General features: G+C 39.3%; 1 protein-coding gene and 1 long non-coding RNA gene across 6 annotated transcripts; both read left to right on the forward strand.

Moving 5' to 3' along the window:
• The first annotated feature begins 379 nt into the window (after positions 1-379).
• LOC126409949 (uncharacterized) lies at positions 380-4,956 on the forward strand. Of its 4 annotated transcripts, none has more exons than XR_007572916.1 (4): positions 380-2,596; positions 2,691-2,845; positions 3,093-3,187; positions 4,470-4,956. It is a non-coding gene; the product is annotated as an uncharacterized LOC126409949 (long non-coding RNA). The 4 variants fall into 4 exon arrangements; XR_007572917.1 differs by having other exon boundaries at positions 380-1,109; positions 2,490-2,845; XR_007572918.1 differs by having other exon boundaries at positions 380-2,845; positions 3,093-3,707.
• Positions 4,957-11,934: 6,978 nt separating this feature from the next.
• On the forward strand, positions 11,935-26,233 carry LOC116249815 (enhancer of mRNA-decapping protein 4). 2 transcript variants are annotated; one of them, XM_031623096.2, is made up of 13 exons: positions 11,935-12,094; positions 12,280-13,168; positions 15,948-15,997; positions 16,089-16,245; positions 16,464-16,682; positions 18,182-18,310; positions 19,048-20,670; positions 22,133-22,492; positions 22,573-22,692; positions 22,935-23,105; positions 24,783-24,929; positions 25,048-25,191; positions 25,725-26,233. In XM_031623096.2, the coding sequence occupies exons 2-13, from the start codon at positions 12,311-12,313 to the stop codon at positions 26,028-26,030; spliced, it is 4,284 nt and encodes a 1,427-aa protein (XP_031478956.1). In that variant the 5' UTR covers positions 11,935-12,094; positions 12,280-12,310; the 3' UTR covers positions 26,031-26,233. The 2 variants fall into 2 exon arrangements, with proteins under 2 accessions (XP_031478956.1, XP_031478958.1); XM_031623098.2 differs by lacking the exon at positions 11,935-12,094 and having other exon boundaries at positions 12,104-13,168; positions 25,066-25,191.
• The last annotated feature ends 889 nt before the right edge of the window (positions 26,234-27,122 follow it).

Genomic DNA, 27,122 nt, shown 5'->3' on the forward strand with positions numbered 1-27,122 from the left:
CGGTATAACTTCCAAAAACTATTGCTAAAGAAAAAATCATAGTGATTAGTTAGCCATCAGACGACTGATTTCAATTTTTTCATATAAAAGATGCAAAAAAAGTTAGTTATTCAATACATGAGAGAAGATTTAAAGATAATTATTGAATCTTAGTTTAAACTTAAAAAAAGGTCGATGACTTTTGTGCTCGAAGTGCTTGTTGGCAACGCGGCATAGCTGAGGTAGGTGAGAGCTTCACTTATTATTTATAGCAATATAATTTATCACACCCCAGATCGTGACTTTTTTATTTTCCAATCGGTTTCAAATTGAAGGCCTTTATTTGATTAACCAACATTTTACCAGTCGGATGCAGTAATAATTACAGCTTCATCTGGGATTCTGGTCAGTCCGTGGGTGCAAGGTGCAGAGTCCAAATCCTGCGCCCGTCTGCGAGTGTTACGAAGCTACCATGAGTTATGTACGCCTCTCTAACGAAGCGTCCGCGTCTTCAACTCAGGCGGGGAATGGGGTACTCGAGTTTCAGTTCAGGAAGGAATGAATCATGGAGGCTGGAGGCGCAGCATGTCGATGGTGGTGGCCAGCCCGACCTGCATCGTGGGTGGTGCCTTCGGAGCAGGCGGCAGGGAGGCTCTGACGGGCATCCAGGAGAACGTGGCCACCATACTAGCAAAGGAGTCCTCCGTTTTCATCGGCGCCTTCTTCTCCAAAAGCAGCAGCTGTTACGTGTTCAAACTTGGCGTCCTTCGGAACCAAGACCTCTCTCTTTCTGATTTCCGGAGTTTATTCGACGACTCACCATTGTCACCATGATTCTCTTTAATACTTTTAGCTGAACCGCCGTATTTAACTTGATGTATCGTTGTTCGGAATATTTAATGGTACATTATAATACGTCATTTTTGCAGCAGAGAATAACTTTCGGTACTTGCTTAGGCTTTCACTTTTCATTCAAAAAAACAGTTTGAAGATACCGTGAGCTAAGGCATTTATGATAAATCAACTCCATTGACTTCCTTCGCGGATGCCTAGGGAAGTTGAACTGGTTTGGTGGTGCACCGGGGATGCATTTACGTGAACCCACTTGGATCTGTAGAAGACCTAAAGTGGTACTAAAAAACTCGGAATTTCTTGTATTTCCCGTTTGATGCTTAGTTGCCTATAAATCCTAAAACCTTCAAAGAGGTTCTCTTTCTACATGCATCAGATTTGTAATGTACTAGAACGATGGGAGCTGATTGTAGACAAAATACATGATTGAAGGCTCTTATGTTTACTTAGGATAAGGGTCTGACAAGGTTGATGCTGGAAGCTTTTCTATAAGCACTTTGGGACCTTCTCAAAGCTGGAGTTTCAGTCAACTAAAAGGGAGTCCGCGGTTGTTTTGTTAGTTGGAAGTGAATTATCTACAACCTTTTCACCTATAGTGTTTGTCCTATTCAAGAAATCTCCCTTTCAAGTGGATTGAAGGAATTTGTTCACATTCAAGTTATTTGGTAAACTTAGGATTAACCCTGAGGACATCTCTTGCCATTCTCCCTGCTGAATTCAGGATCTATTGAATATTCTGCCTTATTTTTTATAGAAATCCTTGAGATTTGTCCTAGAAATTCCCTTTCCATGTGTACTGAAACTTAATAGAATATCACAAATAATCTTCATGGGGCCTAATCCTATGCACGTAGTGCTGAGCACCTCAGTAAAGAAAGCATTTATGCAGTAAAAAGAGAGAGAATTCTTATAGTTGGGGATGGATGAGGAACTGAAATCAAGTTGCTGAACTACTTTCCTGACTCTGCCTTTTGAACATTTTTGAACTTACCGACTCTAAATGTTTTTGGTGAATATTGTAAGTATATGACTGTCTATTTGTGTCATTGTGAATGCATCTATCATGCAATTTACTGGGTCTATGGTGATAGCCTGCTGGTGACTGATAGTCCATGATGCTGGATATTAGTCCTACTCATAACTGGAGTTCATCAGATTGGTTTTATTTGATCGATGTTGTATTTGGTAGACATAATAATCTAGCTTTTTTTTTATTTTTTTTGGCAAAATTTAGGTATGTCCAATGAGGGTGCTCCTGCTAAATTTGTTAACGTTTACATTTGTTGGAACGATACAGTATGTGATATTTCAAAAATAAGGTGAAACATTCATCGTGGGATCACAGTAAGCATGAGGGTTCATTGTGCCCATTTTTACTAATACTTTTTCTGTATGACAAAAGTTAGCCTACTTTTTCTCTTAAATCTTGGAAATGGGTATTTTGTAGGTATGCCTCCTGAGTGGTTATTATTACAAAAAAAAGAGTCTCATGCAGCATGTAATGAAATTGATGGCAAAGCTAGTAACTTGAAAGATTTTTGTTTCAAACATCAAACAACATATGAACTATAAATGATCATTGCTGGTAAATTTTGAGATCATGGTTCTGTAGCACATCTTAATTGATTTCATCTACTTCGACTGTCTACTTTGTGCAGATATGTTTATGTCTGGCATGCGGTGATGGTATACTGGGCTGGTGTCCTTCTGGCATCACCAGAGATGATGAAATACATCCTGTTCTTCAATATCCATTCCAAGGGATGTAAGATAGATACTGGCAGATATTTTAATTTAAAAATGATGTTTCTGGCTATGTTGTAGCTCAAAATCTAGACTAACTCAAGGTAGATATGCAGAATGTATTAATAGGAACACTTGGAACTGGATTTGGCAGCCAGATTCCAGTGAATCGCCAATATCAGCATCCACTTGAAAATTCTACTGCTAATTAGAAGTTTCAGCGCCAAGTACTTGATTTGCTGCATGGGCCATAGCATGGATTGCATATACAGTATGTATTTTTTACATTGACATTGTCCCTTGATTTTGCATAAACTTCAGTTTTTTCTGTATTGTTATTATCAATGGCTTTCAGTTCAATAAGTGCAATAATGCGAGCCTCTGAACACTATATGCCAATTTCCAACATTGTTGACCTTGTGCATTGCATCTGTCACAACAGTTTCCTTCTTGGTGAAGTTGTGGTTCCTGATTGGAACATGTTCTATGTGTAATTCTGTTTCTTCCGTATATGACAGATACCATCAAGCTGTACTTTCTACATGTATCGCCACCCTGTTGAGGAATTTCATGCTTCTGCCCATGCTGTAGGTGGTTGTGCAGTCTATGTTAGGTAGGTTTGATATGTTTGCAAGTGAATCTGCTGGGTTTCCCCCACTATCTTCTTTGTTTCGTCCTTTTTAAAAGTAGTGTTTTGTTTACAGTGATAAACCTGACACAATTTCACAATTGTGAAAAAGCCAGTGCCTCCTGATGGATCAGTGGTAAGAGCAAAATGTGCTGGAAACCATAAACGTGATTGTTTGTTCATCAACCCTGTTATGGATGAAAATGGCCGTGCCTACCCTCTACCGAGGAAAGGCAAAGCGTATCAGTACCCATTACTTCCCTTGTTTCCTTGTGCGGCCTTTGAAGATCTGGAATATGAATAAGTTGTCTGGTATCCTGGGCATCTTCAATATCCAGGGGGCAGGCACTTTACCCTCTCTGGATACAGTTCAAGATGTCACAAGTCACAACTCCAAGTATGTTACAGTTTACAGGCCAGAAGAGCCCCGAAGACATTGATCATATTAAACAGATAGTGCATGGGAATTGGACAGGAGATTGTGCAGTATATGCATTTAATGTAGGTACAATTTACAGTCCCTATATGTCCAGGTTGCCGTTTGTAGTGACCTCGATACTGAACAAGGAAAGTAAAAAGTAATTCTTCATTTAAACTTTTTCTTGATTTTCCTCAAAAACAAATTCAGGAGTAGCTTGCAGTGGAATTGAAAACAGAAACCTCTTTACAAGTAGAAAAAAATTATACAATGCTTGACTTCTTCCCAAATAAAGAATGCTATTATTCTTGGAATGGGCAGAACGCTTCCAGTTGTGTTAGTTAACTGCAAAATGCAATCTTTATGCCTTCTACATGCAGTTAGCATAATTTGGTGCATTCATTGTGCAGCAATGGTTTTAAACCGGAGCAACTCACTTAACCAATCCCTTTATAAGCCCTTGAAGAAATTACAATCCATCTTCATTAAGGCACACACGTCTACATGCTTAAGACCCCAAGTCTGAAAATGGAACCGTGTTCTGATACCACATGTTACAACTCAGCCCACTTGCACAACAGGCCCAAACTCCTAGTTTGGCATATCTTAATCTGCCCCCTACTAGTTCTGGTTCTAACCAGAAAAAAATTGGGAACCAGGACAATCAATTACTTAACCAACCGCTTTATGAGCCCTTGAAGATTTCTCTTAATTTTTAATACAAGAGTAACTTCTCACTTACAATATTGATCAGAAGTTTCATTCTGCACTGTTGCGTTTGATTGATACGTACACTCTGATGGTGTTGTTAAAGTAATTGGTTTTATTCATGATCCTTATGTCTTGCAGTTGTCCATTAAAGGAAGAGGCTGGGGCTGATACGGATCATATCTAAGAGTGAAAACAAGGAAAAGTTTGGGGTGAGCTTATGTAAGAGTGAAAACAAGGAGATGTCTGTGCCCGTCAATGTGATAGATGATAGTTTATGTTTGATGGCGGAGCTAGGTCATTTGTCCCTCTGTGAAAGCTTGATTTGTATTTTTGAGGTACAAATTTGGATAGGACCTGCTACTTTTTCAGGCTTGAACTATACAGCCCTTGTTGGAAACATTCTTCACTCGCCTGCCTGCCAATATTTGGTAAAGCTGTCCTGCTTCAAGGCTATAATCTATGTTTTTGTTATAGCCCTCTCTCTCTCTCTGCTGCAGATATTAGATTCATTTTCCTGTTAGTCTATTTTTTCTCATGTACTACTCTGCTGCTTGATGCTTTCTCATAATGTTGTCCTGGCAAGGCCCTTTCATGGTGCTCTTTGTCATGTCATTGTCTTGTTAGAGTCTTCTTCCTTATGACCAGGCTGCTGCCTGAGCTTTCTCATGATGGTGTCCTTGCAAGGCTCTTTTCTGGTGCTCTTTTAATGCCTGGTGGTTGATGTGCACTAGCTTATCTCTCAAGGGTTGTAAGCCCATTAAATGGTCTGGAATATGAAGTGTTCCTTATTTGTTCATCGAAGAAAAAAATTCTCGTTTTCTTAAATAAAGGGCTACTTGCATGTGAATCCAAGTTTCTTGTGAAAAGGTGGTTGGCACACTTAAAGTGAACCAGCACAGGTTGATTATTCAGGCGATGCAACTCAGGAAGTGAAGGTGCCAAGCTTTTAAGGGTGATTCTGTTACAGGTATTGAGCGAAATTCCCTTCTCGACCGGGAAACTGCGTTTCCAAAGAGCAATGTTTCATAGGTTTCTCGAAAATGCTTTTTTGGATTGGAAAAGATGGCACCTAATGGACTGCCCATTTGATTTTTTGGCCTGCTTTTTTCAGCAAGCTGTGTCCTTTTCATACAAAAAGGGAGAATAAAACAAACGTCCCTTTCGGGTGAAAGGGATAAGGGAAAGAAAACTTTTCCCCGAACATGAATTCACTTTTTTAGGTAGATTAGGTACAAGAATTCATATGGAAAATGTTTCGGAGTATAAAGAATATTTTGTGGTTTCTGGTTACTCGAAATTGAATTGGAAGAGACTTTCATGTGAAAGGATTGGAAAGACTAGAAAAACAGAAAACCACAGGTTTTTTTCTTCTTCTGTATCAATTTCTCTTTTCCTACCACAATTCAACTACCAAAGGAGCCGCAAGCGATTTGGCGTTTCGGAAGTCACCTAATTCAGAGTTTACTATTGGCAAATCGAGAGCAGACGATCGTCTTCATGCGGTAACACTAAGAAATGTATTGTTCATCATCAACAAAAAAACTCAGTGAAAGACAACTACCAACGTATTATCAGGACTGACATGCATGGAGGGAGTGCAAGAATCCCAAACCTGCAATCCTTTAACCAAAAAGTCAGGAGAAAAATCAACACAGTGGCAATCCCCAAGCAGTGCTTGTTCTAATCATGTATCTTCCATTGCTCAATATTTGATGCTGAATATTGCGTCCAAATATAACAGAGAGGAAAAGAATCAAACATATTAATTTCAATAGGAACTGCAATTAATCAATATCAGTACACTCTGCACCACTAGCAAAATCCCACCTACATTATTATATACCATCCTCCCAAGCAAAACGAGAAAATGCTTCCCACCCACCAAATAATACCCAAGAAAGAAAAGAACTATAATAGAAAACCAAGAGGAGGAAAAAGGAAGCAAAGAACGCGCAGCAACCATTACAGATTAGAGCTAAGGATAATAAACAGGAGCTCCATGGACACGGAAGACGGGGCCTTGCGTTTCTGGCGGCGGAGAGTAAACCTGCATCTTCCCACTGCAATTACCATGGACGCATTGCTTGATCTTCTGGAATCCATGTGCAAAGATTCCAAACCCAAACAGAAGACCAATAAGGATGACCAAAAGGATCAACACGGTGCAGCACCTGCACATCTTCGCTGAGCAGCACATGGCTTCTCTCCTTCAAATAGCCACCAAGATTATGGATTTGGGGAGGTTGGTTTTAGAGAGAAAGAGAGAAAGAAGAACCAAGATTTTGATCTCTCTTCCCCTCTCGAGTCAGTAGGAAGGATTGCAATTTGGGTGAGGACGTTCTAAAAAAAAGGAGGAGCGTGCACTTTAGGAAAGCGTGTTTTTTGTGGGGTTGGCCGCTGTGTTTCAGGTCATGCGTCGCTTTCTACGAGACTTTTTGATAACTGATGACGCTTGTTCTTTTTCAAATTTTCCTTCGCCTGTTCTTAACACTTTCTGGGACTTCTTTTCTGAATTCGTGTCAACTGCAACCCTACTTCTGGTTTTAAGTTTTGCAACGATTGATTATACTGTCCTTACTTCACGACATACTTTTGTTATGTGGTATATCCTTCTTCTACGTAATCTTTGTATAATTATATGCAGATTTCTTCCACATTATACATATATTTCTGTTTGTCCTTATTTTTTGATATTATCGTATGATTTATTATATTGATCGTTTAGAAAATGAACTGCTCATGTTAAACTTGTAGAGTCTGAGTGCGGACCTGGCTCGTTCATGGTGTGTTCATGAACCGGTTTCATCCGATAACACGTTGGACGAGGTCGTCTCCGCTTGCTTTATTGGTTCATTTGATAGTTTTAGTTTTGGATCAAAACATGATGACTATGCATGCCAGCCTATTAATTTGCTGTGTGCCTTCAAGAAGTAGAGTAGGTTTAGGGCCTTTTTCTTAGCCAAATGTGCGAAGGAAAAAAAAAAAAAAATCTTTCTTACCGGTTCAAAATGAAAGGTATTGATGCAACGAGGCCTTCGCTTCTTATGAGAGAACTAATCACGGTTAAAATCTCATGAACGTTACCTTTTAAAAGGTAATATTGAGGAGGTAAATCTACCAGCATCATAAAAATCGGTAATTGAGTCAGAATCATTTGAGTTGACGCAGCAGATTAATCTGAATAACTACAAAATCGGCATATATATATAGATGTTTTCTTGTCTCTCGTTTCTTTTCCGAACAAATTAAATTGCAGTAACCAGTTTCAGCCCCATGCGATGCAATTTCAATCCTCAGCCTAAAAGTCCCCGCATAACGGCTCCTTAAATTGGGAAAATAATAACAACGTCATCTAATAGCAATAGTCCTCAAGACCTCAACTAAACCTCACCCAAACCGCACACCAGCTGAGTTTTTTGGATAAATTATTTCCTTCCTCTACTTTTCATTCAAACTGGTAGAAATTTTTCTCTGAGACTTTTTGACCTAAGTTGGGAGATAGGGATTCGTGTTTTTAGTAACGGTTGCTTTTTGTGGAACTACCAAATCAAGGCCCGCAAATTTTCGCCAATGCCAAGTTTTAATACTTTTGAAATCGTTATCGTAAGTGAAAAGCGTTTGTCAACTTTGTTGATTGAAAAAGTGAATGCGCTTGCCATTTTATTTGGCTTCTCCGAGAGTGAAGTCTGCGCCTTCCATTTCCCAACAAACATAAGTGTCGAGAAATTAGCAACTCAAAGCACCCTTTGACATTACCCTTCAAATACGGGGTACCCATAGAAATTATATTTTTAAACTGCACCTTTTTTTGAAAAGCTAAAAAATCTTAAGGAAAAACTAAAAAATTTCTTGTTTTGTAATAAATTTTAAAGGTGTTCCGTTCTGTCACTGACATCATCGAAACAACTCAAGAAAAATAAGAAGCTTTCGGGCTTTGATTCAGGTGGTGGAATTCCAGCTCAGAAAAAATAAGGCTTTGCTTAAAAAATAAAGGGCTTTCGGACTTTGCTTAAGGTGGTGGAATTAACTTTTTGCTCCGGTGGAGTAAAGTTTAAATTGTAAAAGAAGTTTAAATTGTAAACGAGAAAAAATTGTTTTGAACGACCATCGTAAAAAGAAAGAAACACTTTTTATGGGCCCGAGGAGAAGTGCCTTTCAATTGCCTACCGGAGGCCCTCACCACTACGCCGACTTCCTCGGGATTTCTTCAACATCCTTTTGACGACCGGAACAAGATGTGTGCTGTTGCTGCAATTCCTGCGTCTGTCTGCCTGGTGTTCACGATAATCCTCGCGGGCCTGCTGTTTGGCTTTGGAGTCTACGAACAACGGCTCCATAAGATCAACCAAATGCATCGATGGTGGGTGCAGTAGGAAGATGCTGATTTGCTCCCCACCACCAACCAGCAACAGTGCCACAATTAGGCGCCTTATTCCATTCTTCTGAAGCTGCCCCTGCACACTGTCCTTGGTTGTATAAACTGCTACTTCTTCTGCTTCTTCCCCCTCCCCTTGAGGTTACCATCTTCCTTTTTCTTCACCATTTTAAGAAGTTTTCTTCTTCGTTGGGGAGGAAATAAATTGGAACTCTGCTGGTCTTGTTAATGAAATGTAGTTTCTATTTGAAATGAACTGATGTTCTGCGTATAACATTGTGCACTGAATCGTGATTCTCGAATGTGCAAGTGCGGCATACGTGAAAAATATCGATCTTACTGCTGACGAATTGTATCCCCGCCTTCTCTGTCTGCGTGTTCCGTCTCTTTCCCTTGCTGCTTGTTCTTTTATTTCTTTTCTTCACCCAATTCTGGTTACCTTTTCCAAAGTCATCAACATAATTCGTCCTCCCCACTTGGTTTGCAGGGTAAGAGATTTGAAACTAGCTTAGCAAGATCGTTTGGTTTATTAAAAGCAACTATTCATGTGCTGAGTGCGTGCGTGTGTGTGTGTGAGAGAGAGAGAGAGAGAGTTTTTATGTTTGTTTGATAATAAGAGCCTAGCTCTTGTTTTGGATCTCGTTACGTTCCGATTTCACAGACTAATATAGATTACACTTCTTTCTGATATGTTGCATCTTTCCAAGGCATTAGAATGATAACAACAGTTTGGTCGAGATGTTAATCACACTTCTATTCGGATTTTATTTTTTATATTACATTTTTAAAAGTTTTCCTAGAAAACCGAACACTCAAAGACGCCATCTAATTTCGCAGCTGGTTTCATTCTTTAGGTGTCTTTCTCAGCTGAAACTGAGCTGCGTGCATATGAATGTATTTTCCAAATATATTTAGAGCACACATATGCGTGAATCATACAAGTAAATTTCAAATATAAATGGGATTGGTGCATAGATTAGGTATAGCTGCTCAAGGTTGCTTTGGATGCATAGTTTAGATCAAACAAGCAACTTTATGTTAAAATGTGGTTTAGATGCTAAGTTTTTATACCATTTTATGCCCATGAACCTAATTGCTGTTAAAGTAACTGAAGTGTCAGGTTAAAAATTTCGGGTATGGTTCCAATGGGCTTAAGCTTTTGCGTATTTGCCTATGTTTAGCCAACGCAAACAGATCCAATCTCATCATGCCAACCATGTAATCATATCCAATACACTAATATAATGGCAAAAACATGCTTTTGATTAGATCATTATACAATATTCACGGTCTTTCATTTTATCCTCAGGGACATATACATTATACATCTAAGTGAGCTTGGATGTACGTACATAAAGAGGCATCGTTTTCCTTGCTAGACAAAAGAGAAATTCTGCCAAGACTTAATCTTTGGTTGATGAATCTGTTGAAGCCTAACTTTGATCTTGTACAAAAACGTGGCTTGCTGGATTTGAACTTGCGACCTCTTGGACTTTGTCTTGTAATGTTCATGAATCAGCAGTCAGCCTTTTAGCTGACGGGTGGTGATCTTCGAAGTTTACTGAACAATCCATTGACAATACGTGCATTCTTTTTATATGAAATTCAGAAAAAATCCCCATAAGTTCTGCTTTTGCCCTTGCGGGTATGGGGGGTTCTTCATTACACCAATAGAGGCATTTTGGTCATTTCAAATCCATAATACATGATCTTTTGTTGATAGCCATAATGTATAACTTGTTCCTATATTTTTGGGATATTTTTAGCCACTTATGAAAAAAAATATTTTAATAATTTCATTCTTCCGCGTTACATGTCTTAACCACTTATGACATTTATAAAAAAATAGATAATTTAATAATCTGATTCTTTTGACCAATGCCTAGTTTAATTAAGCTTGTAGTTTGATAGTTTTGAATTTTACATAAGAAGCTTCATATAAAAAGGTGTATTTTGAAAGATCTTCAATTCAATTTGAAGCTTCACAAAAAGGTGTATTTTGAACAATCTGTTTGTTTAAGCTGAGGATCTCATAGTTAACATGGATTTTAAATTCATGGTCTGACCTTAAATCCATGAATCTAAGATCATAAGATTTCATATCACTGCGAATTTCAAATCTGCTGTGGAAAAAAAAAACACAACCTAAGTTATCTTGAACTGGTTGCATATCATAAGTGAATTTGTTCTAGTTTATCATAAGATACCATCCTTGAGAACGAGGCTACATGCAAACAAACAGCCCTAGAGTTATCGAATTCAGTTTATGCTTAAATAATAAATACATGTCGGCTATCGAATATCCATACATTTTATACGTCAGTTCTTAACGTGGCACAATGGGTTTGAGAATCAGTTGTGTATTTAAACGTCAGATTCATATTCATATATGAAAACAAGTCATATTCAGATCAGATGTATATTATGAATGTAAAATTTGGATTCAAATATGACCTGAACTTTGCTGCATTAGTATTCAAATACGAATGTGTGAACATCGTAGCACTAATTTGAACATGATCCATTGAGGTTCCTATTACAAGGTGTTTTTTAAACGAACAATTATTTCCGAAGGGATGAATCGTATCAGATTTAACGTTTTGGATCGAGAAACAATACTTTAAGCCTTTTAAAAATTCAATGGTTTAAAAAAATGAAATTTAAAGAAATTAAAAAAGAGTTCGCACTTAACAACACACGGCAAATGAGATTTATAAGGACCAATTAGTTGGACGAGAATAATTACAATAGTAATAAAAGAAGAACAAATTAAACATGAATTAAAAATATTTAGATAATAGTAGTAACAAAACTCGTTTCGTTTATTGGCAGATTTTCTCATTGAATTATTTGTTGAGTGACATGGATACGGCACAATGACTGTCGTATCGACAGGCTGACATTGGTACAGCGACACACTTGGACATGACTTAAAAAAACATATTATTTTTGGAATTTTTCATATTAATTTTAAGATTTTGCCTAATCATTTTTGCATATTAATTATCTAAAAAGTATGTTTCTCTTGTTTGCATTTTGTCACATTGTTTGTATTAATTTTACATATTTTTTCCACATTCAAATGTCTTAATTCTTACATAAAGGTAAAGTCTTTTCACATAAATATATGAACCTGATTGTCTACATGCTTGTTTTTTCTGCAACTTAAAATGACGCTTAGTATCTGATAGTATTCCTTATCGCCTTACCTACCTTCTCTCTTCATTTTTTTCACCCCTCTGCTTCCTGTTCCCTCCCCCCATTGTCATCCATAAATTAGTGTATGTTACTGCTGCTGTAATTTTTTGGCCATTGATTTTCTCACTCCAAGGAAAAGCGATTCTGGAGAGAGACAGAGCGAGAGCGGGGAGAGAGAGGCCTCAATAAGGTGTGGCACTTTAGTATAAGCTCTTTCTTCAACTTTCTGATCATCATTCATCCATCGACATGGTGGATTTCTAGGGTTTTTTTTAAAGCGACCATTTCTCTTTCCATTTCTCCTTCCAATCTCAAGCTGTAAATCTTCCTCTCCTGCCTGATCTGACGCTCTTCATTCGTGGTTTTCTTGATCAGCGGTGCCACTGGTTTAGCTTCTAGGGCACCCATGGCGTCTTCCGGCAACCCAAATCAGAGTGGTGGGTCTGGTGGCTTTGATGTGCAGAAACTCTTCAAACCCAACAATCCTCCAAACCCTATCCCTAACCCTAATGCTCCACCTGGGTATGGGGCTGCACCATCTGCACCACAATTCCCATCCCCCTACTCATCTCCCCAACTCCCAAACCTCCCAAATTTGCAGCCGGGGCCGTTCTCATACCCGCCACAGACCGCACCATACCACCACTACATGCATTACCCGCCAGACCCGCTTCAGAACTCCCACCCGCCATTGAGGCCGCCGTTCAGCAACTCCCCGCTCCCTCCTCATCCTGTTTTCTCTCCACAACTTCCCCAACCAACTGCTCCCCACATCCCGTCCTCTGCCTCGCCTGCTCCGAATCCGGGTGCCAGGCTTATGGCGCTCCTCAGCACCCAAACATCTGGAGGCGATCCTCTCGCTAGTGCCCCTAGGAATATTGAACTGCCTCATCCCCCAATCTCATCAGAAGCTTATTCTCAGAGCGTGCCGGTTCTACCGATGATGCCGACGGCTCCGCCTATTAGCTTGGCCGCTCCTCCGCCGGTTATGGCTCCTGGTCGATTACCTAGCAGTAAATTGCCGAGGGGACGGCATATGGGCGGCGAATATGCTGTATATGATGTGGATGATAGGCGCCCTGGTGAGGTGCAGCCTCAATTGGAGGTCAATCCTATTACCAAATATGGTTCAGATCCAGGTCTTGTTATCGGGAGGCAGATAGCCGTAAATGGGACGTACATATGCTACGGATTGAAATTGGGCGCGATACGGGTGCTCAACATAAACACCGCACTGCGTCATTTGCTTCGTGGGCATTCGCAGGTTCTCTTATTGCTTTTCTGTCTGACTTAGTTCTAACTTTTATTTATTTTTGTTATGTGTCTGGTGCTTGTGGGTTGAAAGAATTATTGCTTTTGCTTCAGCTTTCAATAATAACGATTCATTCGAATATTTGATGATTTCTCAAAGGTTTAATGCTTTGAATGATGGTTCACAAGGAACTAAACCTGTGCCTTAGCTGATTCAGCTTATGCTTTAAGATAGCAGTTATTTTCAGTTTCTTATGAAGTAACTGCGGTTGTGATTGTATTGTCACGACAAGATGAATTTTAACTGGTCAAGTTGTTAGTCTGCTTGAGAGAATCATCAGTCCTACAACGTGCTTTCTTGATCAACTGTTAGACTGTAGGAGCTACGCAAGAAAAGGAAACATGGCTAAATCTTAAATGAAGGCATCACAAAAGAATTGACGGAAGAAAAAATCTGATGGTAATGCTTTGAGAAACTCCTCTATCCCACGTCGGCTCTCCATTCGGTTTTATACCATTTATACCACCTAATTGCATTTCCTTCTAGGCGTGAACCATTCTCTGCTTGATGCTGCTCCTGGCATATGAAGTATTGTTCAATATGGAATTCCAAGCTGGGACGGTCTCCCACATTGAACTTTGGCAGTTCTAGATTCGCAGGCTCTGGAGAGTTAGCCATTCCCATTTTGTACTGCTTCTGCCCTACTCAAGCTGGAGCTGTTGTCCGCTTCCTTTCAGCAGTTGCTTTTCTAGTTTAACTTCTCCTTAGTTCTTCCTTCGTTGCCCACTAATTTGCTGAACTACCAACCTTTGTTTGCCCATGCACAGCGTAGCTCCTCCGATCTGCCAACATTTGTCATGGTCTTCATTAGTTCTTGCCAGCATCTGTTCTGGCATACTCCACAATAATCCTTGGAGTTCCCTTTGGTTTGTTCGCATGGCTACCCATGTCCTCCCTAGGGCTTCTTGTTAACTGCTCGAGTCAGTCAGTATCATTCTGTATTGTGTCCACATGTGCCTTCAAACTTCCGCCTGCCTTCCTCCTTCAGCAGATGACGAGTCTCCACTGCATTCATGGCTTCATGAGCTGTAACCCGAGAACCTATGCTCTGGTACCATTATGGTAGACCCTGCAATAGGAACAAACTCTCCTGCAATTGCACGTTAGAGTGTTCTGGGTTAGATTACCTTTGGTAGACCCTGCAATAGGAACAAACTCTCCTGCAATTGCACGTTAGAGTGTTCTGGGTTAGATTACCTTTCGAGGGAGAAACAGCCTCCCAGAAATCTCGAAAGATGCAGCTCAAGATTACTTAAGAGAACCCCCTGATTGGGACGCCTACAAGGTCTGAAACTAGGACCCTCCCAGGCCGACTATTGTTAACTGCTCCTTCTAAGAGACGATATAACCTACATAAAATTTTGAAACTATGTACCCTCATTGTCACTAGAGACAATGGGCAGTCAGAACCTCAGAAGCCCAATGATTTGATCCCAATTCATCCTCTTCTGCACCCAAAACTGCAGAAACACCCACAATGTGCTATTTGCACTAAAGATCTTCTTACTGCAGTGAAGAGCTTCCCACTGCTTCAGCAAGTCCTATCACCAAAGAGCTCCACCATTGGCCACCACATGATCAGCAAGGCCACCGTCATTCCTTGGGGCCTACCCAGCTGATACACACATACACACATACACACAGACACACACACACACACAAGAGAGAGAGAGAGAGAGAGAGAGAGGTCCCCGATTTTAAGGATCAAAAGTTGGAACATCTAGTCCTCAACTTTCAGTGCCCTATCTTCTGGATAGAAAGTCAAAACTTGTCTCAAGTGAAACAAGTATTGTGTTTGAAAGGAACCCTGTGAGCATGCTGAAGGAGAGGAGTTTTGCCCCTCAGTTGGAAAAGGTTGGTGCAATTAATCACATGCTTAGAGATTTTGCTAATGCGACCATTTTAATAAGTTGTTCTGCATATCAACTAGTCTCAAAAAACCATACTTGGAGAAGTATCTTGCTTATATGCATTAATTATTGTGTCTGAAAGTAGCCTTTTATAGGTATTTTGCATCTGCATGCATGTATGTAGTATTCATGTGCATGTACAGTTGAAAGTGAGAATTCTCTCAAGACATGTGAGAACCTATGAAAACCACATGTGGTTGTCTGATCAGTTGATTAGATGATCGTGGCACGGCACACATGAAAAATAACTTTATGAAGTCAAACTGCTATCTATCATTCATTATTTTAAATAGTCACTTTAATGTGGCGAACTATGAGTTATTTGATCAGACTGATCAGGCAACCGCCAATAGTAGTTTTTATGAGTTCTCATATATTCCATTTCCTGGTTACCAGCTTCACATGGAGCTGATCTGTTCAGAACTCAGTTTATATATATGTGTATGTGTATATATGTGTGTGTGTGTTTACATGCACACACACATATATACTTCTAATGCCCTGCTGCAGTATTCCCTGCTCCTGCAAGTTTGGGTTTGACATTAATACAGAGTCCAGACATTAAAGGGTCTTGTGACTAATGGGATCTGCACAGGAGTTAGATCTGCACTATTGAGTGTTAAATATACTGTTGCATATTCGTCATTTTCTTTTTCCTCCCCCTGTTCATATGCCTGCTTTAAAAAATATCCCCATTTGATATCCACCCACCAATTGCTTGGAGTAGAAGAGGATTCCTTGCCCTTCTTGATGGACCATTTTCATTCCAAAATGATTAAATAGCCACTAACCTTTGTACTACTTGTTTGTTTTTGCTTCAGAGAGTCACCGATATGGCTTTCTTTGCTGAGGATGTTCATCTCCTGGCCAGGTGCTTTATCTTTCATAATGTTACCTTGTATTTCTTATATTGACGCTAGTACTGTGCTGGTAAATATTTTTATAGTTGTGATTATTTACAGTGCAAGTGTGGATGGTAAGGTTTTCATCTGGAAGATTACTGAAAGCCATGATGAAGAGGACAAGCCTCAGATTACAGCAAAAATTATCCTAGCCATGCAGATAGTTGGAGACAGGGAATTGTTTCATCCTCGTGTTTGTTGGCACACACATAAACAAGTAATGCTTTAAGTATTACTTCTGGCATAACTCATAAGCTAAATGTACTGCTGAGTGCATGGATTTCTTTTATTGTTTTAGATTGAGAGAGAGAGAGAGAGAGAGACAGAGAGAGAGAGAGAGAGTCATGTGAAGTTGATTAAGAGCAAATAGTGAATTATAGAGTTGCATGCTTGGTTCTGACTTCTGACTATTTTCTAGATGATGTTCTTGAACAGGAAGTTTTGATGGTAGGTATTGGGAATCATGTGCTCAGAATTGATACTCTAAAAGTGGCAAAAGGAGATTTTATTTCAGAGGAGGAACCAATAAAGTGCCCTCTCGATAAGCCAATTGATGGAGTCTACATTGTTGGCAGACATGATGGTGATGTCACTGATTTGTCAATATGCCAATGGATGACATCTCGCTTGGCCTCAGCATCCACAGATGGCACAGTTAGTACATTCTTGACCTTGTTGTATGAAATTTCTGATTAGCATTCTCTCTGGATGTTGTAGAACTTTTTATTTTGAGACTTCAGAGTGAAATGATTGATTTAGCTAGCTTTATTTCTAATGTATAAACATACATATTGTATATTTGTTAATATTATATTTGATATTTGGGATTGAGAAGCATTGTGCACCAATGCATCCCTGTACTTCTTGAAATATGCTTTTGCATGATCTCAAATTTTCTGTTGTAGAACAAGAGACTGATTATCATTTTACTTCATTCGGTATATGAAATTGTGAATTTGGATCTCATCATTGTGGTTCTGAATCATCCAATAAGATTTGAGGCTCTGTTAGCTGTTAATGTCATTTGGGTTCTAGGTTGTCTAGGTTTGGTTAAACGAGGAACGATTTTTTTTGTTCTTGTGGTGGGCAAGCCTTTGAGTATGTTACAAGTTGCAACTCTCTGACTTAAGTAAAATTTATACTTGCTGGAAATGTTTCTCCTATCAGATCATGTTGCTCTAGATCCCAAAGCAGACGGGAAGAAAACAAAAGGAATATAAGTCTTCCCTTCTTTGATTCATCTGGAATTTAGTTAATTTGTGCATAACATTCCTATGAGGCTTTCTATGGAACGAAGCTTAAACTCTCACAAATTGACCATCATTCAGCTGATGACCTTGATTTCCCTTTTTTCCCATTTAATAGACAGTTTATCAAATTGTGGAGCATCATGTATTCCATCTTTAGGCATTGCAAAATACTTGGTCTTGTTCTGCTGTATGAAATAATTTGTGGTTTACTTTGCATCCACTTCAAATTTCAAAGCGTCCATAATTAATAACCCAATCAACTCTTGGAAGTTGAAACTGATGAAGCTGCTTGATGAAGGCACTGCCAAAGGAGTCAAGACGCAAATGCCTGTCCCTTTAATGCATTTTGAGATCATCTCTTCTGGTGTCCCCGTAAGGATTGCTGCTGAGCTTCATTATGCCTTTGCTTGTTTCTCTTTTTAATTTGGAGATCCAGTTATCCATGTATAGCCCATCAGTGTGATCTTGATTCTTAGGATGGATATCTTATGAACCTGTTAGGTTCCTTGTGTAACTGTTCAATGGATTGCTCGAGGAGTAGATAGATGCTAACTCTGGTGTTCTTGTAGAATTGGCTAATTTTGCACTGTTATAGCTTTGACTACCTTTTCTTTTATGAAGATGACAATGTAATTATCATTTCTTCAGTAAAAGGTAATGTGGCCCTTTTTCTTACAAAAAGTTGTCACCATAATGTGGTAGTCTTCATCTGTATCTCATGTTCCTTTGGCTGATGTGCATACTGTATAGTGTATACAAGTTTGAGGTGAACATCCAAGAACGTGCTCCTTTACTCATTTCTTTTTTACTGCTGTAATGTTTGTTCTGTTCTTTGTTTTGTTAGATGGTGAACCTAAGGCAATGTCTTTTGTGGTTTTCTTTTGAAAATTCTTCTATGAACAGGTAAAGATATGGGGAGAAAGGAAGTCATCACCACTTTTTACGCTGACGCCTCATGATGGCCAGCCAGTGAATTCAGTAACATTTTTAGTGGCACCTCAACGGCCTGATCACGTTGTTCTTCTGACAGCAGTATGAGTTCTATTTTCGTTACAAGTTCCTTTTATGCATGTCATATCTGTGTGATAGAAATGGTCAAAGCATCAAAGGTACAATTATGCTAATAACATGAAAACTGTATTTTAAAATGGCAGAGAATGCTTTGTCAATCAGGCCCAATGCTGTGTCTGATACATCTCAATGCCCAAGTTTTAGTAGCATGAATTCAAGTTAGTAGTGCGCTGAGTTGCCATACAAATTTGATATATACTTGCGATTGACCTACATGGTTCTGGATTGTTACATTTACATTTTCATGTTGAGTTTCTATTATAGTGCTACAAAATTGGGATATCTTAACTCTCTAGCATGAGGAATGCTGGATAGTTAGATATCCTTCCCCAGTTCCATTGCGGTTCAAACCAGTGTATTCCCTCTTGGCTCCACTATTTTCCACAGACTGGAGGGACGAGGTGTTTGAATATTATAGGAACTATATTAATTCTCATGATCCTGCTTATTGATTAGGGTGGTTTTGGTGACCTTATTTTCTTTAGATAATTATGGATAGAATAAGCAATCCATGGTCAAGTGAGGTTGATATTGATGGTAATGGTAATGGTGAAAAGAATGTTTACAATTCCACAAATCTATGAGTGGTATAAGTATTCAGCTCAAAGCTTATGGGAAAATGCTGATTCTCCATTTTCCCTTTCATTTGTGCATCGCTTTTCCATCCTAGCTCTTACCATGTCATGTTTCTCTTCCAGGGTCCTCTTAGCCGTGAGCTGAAAATTTGGTCCTCAGCAAGCCCAGAAGGATGGCTTTTGCCTAGCGAGGTTGAATCTTGGCATTGCATGCAAACACTGGAGCTGAAAAGTTCATCTGAACCACAAGTGGAAAATGCATTCTTCAATCAAGTTGTAGTATTGCCTCGTGTGGGACTTGTATTGCTTGCTAATGCTAAAAAGAATGCTATTTATGCGGTCCACGTGGAATATGGAGCAAATCCAACTGCCACACACATGGATTACATTGCAGAATTTACCGTCACAATGCCTATCTTGAGTCTTACTGGGACCAGTGAAAGTATATCAGAAACAGAGGGCATTGTTCAAATTTACTGTGTGCAGACACAGGCCATTCAACAGTATGCTCTTGATCTGTCTCTGTGTTTGCCACCACCTTTGGATCTCACGGCTTCAGAGTTGAGTGTCTCCCGTGCTTTTGACATCTCGAGTTCAGATGCCCTAAATCCAGTAGATTCACCACAGGAAAGTCCAGTGAATGATGTGGAATTGGGAAATTCAAGGCCCAAATCACCATTTCGTCAAGACAGTTCTGAGAGTGCATCAGCAAGCATACAGGCTGGACTATCAGGTTCGTCGGGAGTATCTGAATTAGTTATTCCTAGGGTAGGGTCAAAGTCAAATGTGCTTTTATCTGCTATCTCTGATGGGAATAATTCTTGTATGCAATCTCCGCCTCTACCTCTGAGTCCAAGACTGTCAGGGAGGTTGTCTGGTCCCAGAAGCCCACCAAAAACCTCTGAACAGAGGCCTCCTGCTGAAGGGATTGGTGACCAGATGGTTAACAACTACATGGTTGACAGGAAGGTAGAGACTGTTCATATGGATTTGCCTGATATTCCTTCCTTGAATGATAACTGTGGAAATGAAATGCTGAAAGAAAACAATTTGCCTGCGGTCCCAAACTCTTCCATCACTTTTAATCTAGGTGGTAGTCCTGCACACTTGATAACACCATCAGAAATACTATCAATGACTGTTTCTTCGGAGAATAGTCAGCCTGCAAAAGATTCTAAGTTGGGAGAAACAGTTGTGCAGGATGTTGGGATGAACAATGAGGCTGAGAGTGTGGTAGTAGAAGTCAAGGTTGTTGGTGAGGGTGGAGTTGGTCAGCTGGAGGAGCCCGAATCCAAGAGAGAGACCCGCATCCTTATTGAAGATAAGAGAGAAAAGACTTTTTATTCCCAGGCTTCAGACCTCAGGCGTGATATAGCCAGAGAATGCTGCCCCTTACCTAATGAGGTATTTGGAATGGATGGTCGCCAAATTGAAGATGCTGGTGTCTCGGATGAGAGAGAGCTGCCATCTGATGTACATGAGGATGAAGGCCAGGATCCTACGAAGGATGCTGCTGAGAAAGCAACTGAGATATCTCTGGGTTCTTCCATTACACAATCACCTTCTGTAATTGTTAAAGGGAAGAAAAATAAAGTAAAATCTTCTCAAGCATCAGCGTCATCTTCCACTACTGCTAGCCCGTTCAACTCTACAGATTCTTTGAATGGTGAGCCTGTTAGTAGCTCGAGTGTCCCTGCAGAGGCTGCTTATGCCCAGATCTTAGCTATGCAGGAGTCACTGAACCAGGTGAATTTAATTCCTGAAGTTGGTGCTTATGTTGCATGTCCCTTGTTTCCATGTTACACAATGTTTGCAGTTTGACACAAAGACTCTGGAAAACAAATGCATAGTTTATGGACCTTCAGGCACCATTACTCAAGTCAATTAGAACCTACTAAATAACTTATTTGTTGCCTGCTTTATGAGTTCCATGTTTGATGGGTTTTGTTGTTTCATTCTCTTCAAAGAGAACCAGATGGTTCCTTCTTAATAGAGGTTCTTCTGTCTTCAAAATTTGGGTTGTTGTTGCATTTATTCTTCAGATGGACTTTGGCTGTTGTTCACTGGTTTGTCCCCTTGAGGTAGTCTGAAACTTTATTCATATCAAAGAGATTGAGGTGCCTCCCGTGATGATGCTGATGTATCACACTGCATGTCTGGATGTTGTTGTTTTGAGTTCTCATCCACAGTGCAATGCTTCATAACTAGGCCAAACTAAAAGTTGAGCTCATAACAATGATGTTTTAGCTTAACAAGGATAAAATTATATGCCCCCATCTGTACCCATAGGTCTTCGTTAATGCACCTTCTATGCATCCTTAATTTTACTCACCTTGTCATAGTGGTGGTGAGAGAGAGACGGTGAATTCAGCTGGTATATGTCCTCAATAGACTTGGTTTCTGACCTTGTGATAGGTGGAGTTTACTTCTTTTGCAACTCTTGAGTGACTGTGGGTATCATCATGAATGGTATGTACTGTCAAAATGTCATTTTGCTCGTGGATTCTACCTTTGCAGAAGAACAAGCTTGTTTTCTTCACAGATCTAATACCTCTGAACTGCAATCAAAGATGCACACATGAGTATACTCTAACATATGAGAGAGTCGGGTATAGCCAAGCCAAATCAACATGCCAGTTATATTCTTGCCATGGGCTTGATGTCAGTTTACAAGAAAGTTTGTTTTTTGTTTTTTAAAATTTAAATAACTACTTTAACCAGTGTTGTAAAAGACAGTTTAATATGTCATTTTACTAGTGGCTGTAAAATGATGGGGCCTGTTATGGCTCCTTTCATTTATAGGCCGAGATATATATCATACTGTAATGGTCCACTTCATTCATTATGGCTTGATTTTTTACCTTTTTTATGAATTTATTAAAAAATAAATTTTAAACAAAGGAATGAAAATTTATTTTAATAATGGCTGACATGGGCCAATATGGGCTTATGTAGGTGTATTTTTCTGATTTTAACAACATTGTAGCAAGATTAATATTTTTTGGTTCCGGTTCACCAAAGTAAAGGTTTTCTACTCCTAGAAATTGCAGTCATTTTCTTGGCAAATTAGGAATCAACTGGCACTTCATCTTTTGGTTTGCTTTGCTAAATCTCTTAGTGCGATTTCGTTAAAATTCTCAGGCATCTACTTCTGATCTGTGTAATGAAAAATCACGTGTTCTTACATGATGTTTTGATGTACTTGCAGCTTATAACAATGCAAAAGGAAATGCCGAAACAGATGGCCACAATGGTTACAGTGCCTATTTCTAAAGAAGGGAAACGAATTGAAGCAGCTTTAGGTCGTAACATGGATCGAATTATTAAAACAAATATTGATGCCTTGTGGTCTCGGGTTCTTGAGGAAAATGAAAAACATGAGAAGGTTGAGCGTGACCGACTTCAACAGATAACAAGCCTGGTGTCAAGTATTATCAATAAGGACCTCCCTGCTCTGTTGGATAGGACGTTGAAAAAGGAAATTGCTGCTATCGGCCCAACAGTGACCAAGAATGTGATATCTTCTCTTGATAAAGCCATTCCGTCTGCAATCACAGAATCTTTTCAGGTTTGAATCTGACAGGATACACAATGAATTTGGTAGCATGATTTCTATGTCTGATGATATTTATGATGTTTGCATTGCAGAAAGGGTTCAGTGACAAGGCAATCAACCAGTTGGAGAAGTCTCTAACCTCCAAACTTGAAACAGCATTGACAAGACAGCTGCAGACACAGTTTCAAACTTCTGTCAAGCAAGTCCTTCATGTAATTACTTATGTCCACATAGTTCTAATTTCAGCATTAATACATTTCCTAGTACTTTGGCGGTTTTATACTTGATCAAATTTGCAATATGATTTAGTCTCTTGTTCAGACCCTTGAAGGAATGTTTGTACTTTTTAAACTGGTCAATATTGGAAAGAGAAGAACCAGTTCTTGCTTCTGCATTTGATGACAAAATGTTATCCAATTTTTGATATCTTTCATAATGGATCCTTTTTATGCAGGATGGAGTGAGGTCAACGATTGAGAGTTCATTGATTCCAGCATTTGAACTTTCCTGCAAAGCAATGTTTGAACAAATTGATTCCACTTTTCAGAAAGGAATGGGAGAGTATGTTGCTGCAGTCCAACAACAGTTAGAGACCACACACTCTAACCTTTCACTTACTTTAAGGGTATGTAATCATTTCAAAGTTTTGGCCGCATCCAACATTTTTTGTTGGCTGCTGTCATACCTTCTAGTTCTCACAGGGACGGTGCTTTAATTTGAGGCTCATTTGATTATGACACAAAGTGGTCTCCTTCTGCTGGTTTGGTGTATCCATTACCTCTTTTTGGTATATTTTAATTAGTGTGGTTGGTAATCTTGTCATGAGGAACTTTACTATATGACATTAGCCAAGTAGGTAAGTATATACTTGTTACAAAACTTGCATGATGTTGAATTTTTCTAGTTCACTCTGATACTGTGACTGGAATGGGTTGTGGCCCAAAAGAGGTGTACCACGGACATTGCACTCTAGGGGTTACTTGGTGTTCTCTTTGACTTGGAACTGGTTACACGCATATCGATTGTGGCCCAAAAGAGGTGTACCACGGACATTGCACTCTAGGGGTTACTTGGTGTTCTCTTTGACTTGGAACTGGTTACACGCATATTCTGTTTTATTTACTTACTGCTCAAGTTAAAAACATTCCTATTGTGTATTAACACTGCATTCCGATATTCTGTTGTGAATATACATGCACAAACATTGAACATTATACTTAACTTCCCTTGCTAGGTTCTAGCGCCTCTCTTCCCAGAAACCGCCAATGGTTGTTGTGAAGCATTATGCACATGACCCGTAATAGTTGTGGCTCTGTTTCACATGCTTTTTCTCATCACGTTTCCATATTAGTGAAGATCATGGTTTTCCCTCTTATTTAATCTGGTTTACACCTCTTGGTCAAGAGTTGGGGGCCTGGGGCTAATATTTGCAGTTTACTGCTATTGGCATAGTGTCTTTTGTCTGCTTTAGATGCCACAGTAAGCTACAAACATTCTGCAACGGCATTGATATTTTTATCTTGTTTAGAGCCGGAGAACCTTGCAATACTAGAAATATGACCTGTCATTTTTGGTCTTCATTTTTTATCTTCTCCTATTCAAAAATGCAGAAACCAACTGGACATTGGGGTGGAAGGTTACCTGCTGTCTTTGATTCTTACCTAGAAAGTCACAAACTGAGAAGGATGGTGGTCAATTCGTATCTTTGCTAACATGTAGATAGAAAACGTATTTTGCTTCTCTCTATGGCGTTAAAATAGTTCATCGTTACCCTTTTACATAAGAACAGCATGAACTTGATATTAACAGTGCAGGCCTATCTTGTACCCATGGTTCTCCACTTGTTAAGTTTTGTTAAGGGTTTAAATGGCAAGGTTTTTCTCATGTATAATATAGCAAAGTTGTTTTTCTTAGGACAATCTTCGGAAAATCTCAGTAAATTTTAAAACAATTAAAAATATCTTAAATGTAAAAATGCAAAAATTAAAATATGGTAGTAAAATATGTAAGAGAACGTGAAAAATGCAGAAAAAGAGGAAAAAATATAAAATATAAAAATGCGTGAAAAATGTGGAAAACGTGAAAGAAGTCCTAAACGAAAAAAACATGAAAAAATGCATTTTAAAAAAGAAAAACGTTTTTTTTTCAATGTTAAACTTAACGAACATTTGTTTCTTTCTTGTTTCTTTTTGCAAGTGATGATAAAGCTTATTGATTATTTTGAGTTTCTCTTTCTTCATTCAATTGGACTTCTGAACTGAATGCTCATTTGTCTATATTTAATTTTCTATGTGGCATGTAGGACGGAATCAGCTCCCTTTCATCTGCTGTGCAAACATTGAACACCGATATTGCTGATGGCCAGCGGAAGATCCTTGCTTTTGCATGTGCAAGGGCCAATCCTGCAATGGACCCAATGAGTAATTCGCTGCTCAGCAATGGCCCTCAGGTTGATTTCCAACATTTCATGTTTTTGTTCCTGATATGTACTTTGTTGAAAGTAGAATTCAGTCTCTCCAGTATTGTAGGACTATTAGATGCCTATGTGAGGTTTACTCTAAGTGCAGGCGATTCCCATTCAACAGGTAGAGGTACCCCTTGATCCCACGAAGGAGCTTACCAGGCTTATCTCTGAACACAAATTTGAGGAGGCATTCACTGCAGCTCTCCAGCGGAGTGATCTCTCTCTTGTCTCTTGGTTATGTTCTCAGGTGTGATTTTCCTTGGGCAAGATCTGTCATTATGTTTATATGTTTACCTGCGTGACAGCATTTATGCACCATCTTTACCAATATCTTTGTTGATCAAAACTATGGGATGACATAAGTTGTGGCTAATTTGATTTAATTACTCTTCATGCACAAGCGGAGGCAGGCACATAGACAGGTTTCTTGAACTACATTTCTCTCACACTAGTTCATGACCAGCACCGTTGTGTGTTTCTGTTTCCTATGTTTGCAGCGGTTAGTGAAATATTAGAATGGTAACTTGTGTTAGTCGATATCTGACATTTTTGTAAATTAATAACAATGGAAAATTTCATTTTCTATGCTTCCGATGTCAGACTTTTTTCAGCTTATGCATATTGATGCATATTCTGTTAATGCTGGATCACATATTTATATTAAACTTGTGTTGGTCCCAAGAACACTTAGGTTCTCAAAAGTGTCATATTTGGAGAGCTCAATTCCTTGTTTTGTTTGTCTAACTCAACTTTTTCATGTTTCCTTCATTATCTTTACAGGTGGATCTCCAGGGCATTTTATCCACTTCACCGTTGCCTTTAAGTCAAGGAGTCCTGTTGTCTCTTGTCCAGCAGCTTGCATGTGATCTTGGAAATGAGACCACCCGGAAACTGTCATGGGTGACTGAAGCCGCAATGGCCCTTAATCCATCTGATCCGATGATTATAATGCACGCTCGGCCCATTCTTGAGCAGGTATACCAGATGCTAATGAGGCAAAGGGCAGTAACAACAGCTTCCGGTGAAGCCAACAGCATTCGCATGGTTATCCATGTTATCACATCCATACTGAAAACCTGTAAGTGATGTCTCGAGCTTCCTGGCGATTTTGGAGACTAGCATTGCCAAGTTCCAAAGTGTGAAAAAGTGAATTATGATGTATAGAAATTTTCTAGGAACTTATAAGAGGGTCGGTCATGGTGTACATTTGGGAGATGAGTCGTGTAATTTCTCTTTTTTGTTTGTTTTCTGTTCTTCCACCTAGTGAGATAAAAGGACTGTTTATTTTACCCCATTGTTTTTTTTTTTGTCATCATAATCAGTTATTTACACGGGATCTGTATCTTAGATAATATAGGTTCCAAACTTGGCACTACTGCTGGACTCAGACGTAGTGTCGTGCTTAGAACCAATTTTCCGACTCAATGGAGACCGCTCATTTAAACTACGTGCTTCGTTGATGCTTCAATTCATCCAAGGTTGGCCACAAAGCAAAAATCAGTTCAATGTTGTCGTATTAACTGAACAGGCTACATAGCTTGAGGTTCATCCTCTAATCTTGGTTTATGATACGACGTCGGTTGATTCATTGGCCGATCACTTTGAACCAAAAAAAAAAAATTGAAGTGCAGATAATGGTCTTTTCGTCAGCATCGATTATGATTATGGCCGGCCAAATGAAGAAGCTCACAATTGTAGTTCTCTCTACTTTCTTACTGCAACTTTTGCCTTCGTTAACCCAATCCAGGTACTAAGTGTAGGCATGCATCATTTGAGACCTTGGGAGCATTTGTTTATGTTGTTCCACTGCACTTGAGTATCTGGATTGAATTCCCATAAGACTAAGGCGATAAGTTGGACAACAAAAGGGGTCAGGATCGTGGGAGGGGACTATGTTTTCTCCCACAATTTCACTTGGCATCTTGCTCTTTGGACTGCGGGAATGGATAATTTTATCCGGTGCTTTCTAGCAATCAGCGGCATCGTAACTACCTCAGCAGAAAATTACCTATTTTCTGTTCCCATTTGAAAAATAAGAAATGTTTTGCTCGAATGAGTTTATCAGTTTCACATTAACAGGTAGGTCTAGTTCCTTCAGTAGGAGCAACATACAAGGTAGGCCAAATGGCAATTCCAGTTCATTCTTAGATCCAAAGACATACGGAAGCATCGGTTTGT

The sequence above is a fragment of the Nymphaea colorata genome, chromosome 3 (assembly GCF_008831285.2).
Source record: "Nymphaea colorata isolate Beijing-Zhang1983 chromosome 3, ASM883128v2, whole genome shotgun sequence".
In the NCBI taxonomy this organism is placed as follows: domain Eukaryota; kingdom Viridiplantae; phylum Streptophyta; class Magnoliopsida; order Nymphaeales; family Nymphaeaceae; genus Nymphaea; species Nymphaea colorata.

Coding starts and splice junctions, on each gene's coding strand:
- LOC116249815 (XM_031623096.2), top strand. CDS start 12,311: ATGGCGTCTTCCGGCAACCCAAATCAGAGTGGTGGGTCTGGTGGCTTT. Junction 16,683..18,181: donor CAGCATCCACAGATGGCACA/GTTAGTACATTC, acceptor TTCTATGAACAG/GTAAAGATATGGGGAGAAAG. Junction 18,311..19,047: donor ACGTTGTTCTTCTGACAGCA/GTATGAGTTCTA, acceptor TTTCTCTTCCAG/GGTCCTCTTAGCCGTGAGCT.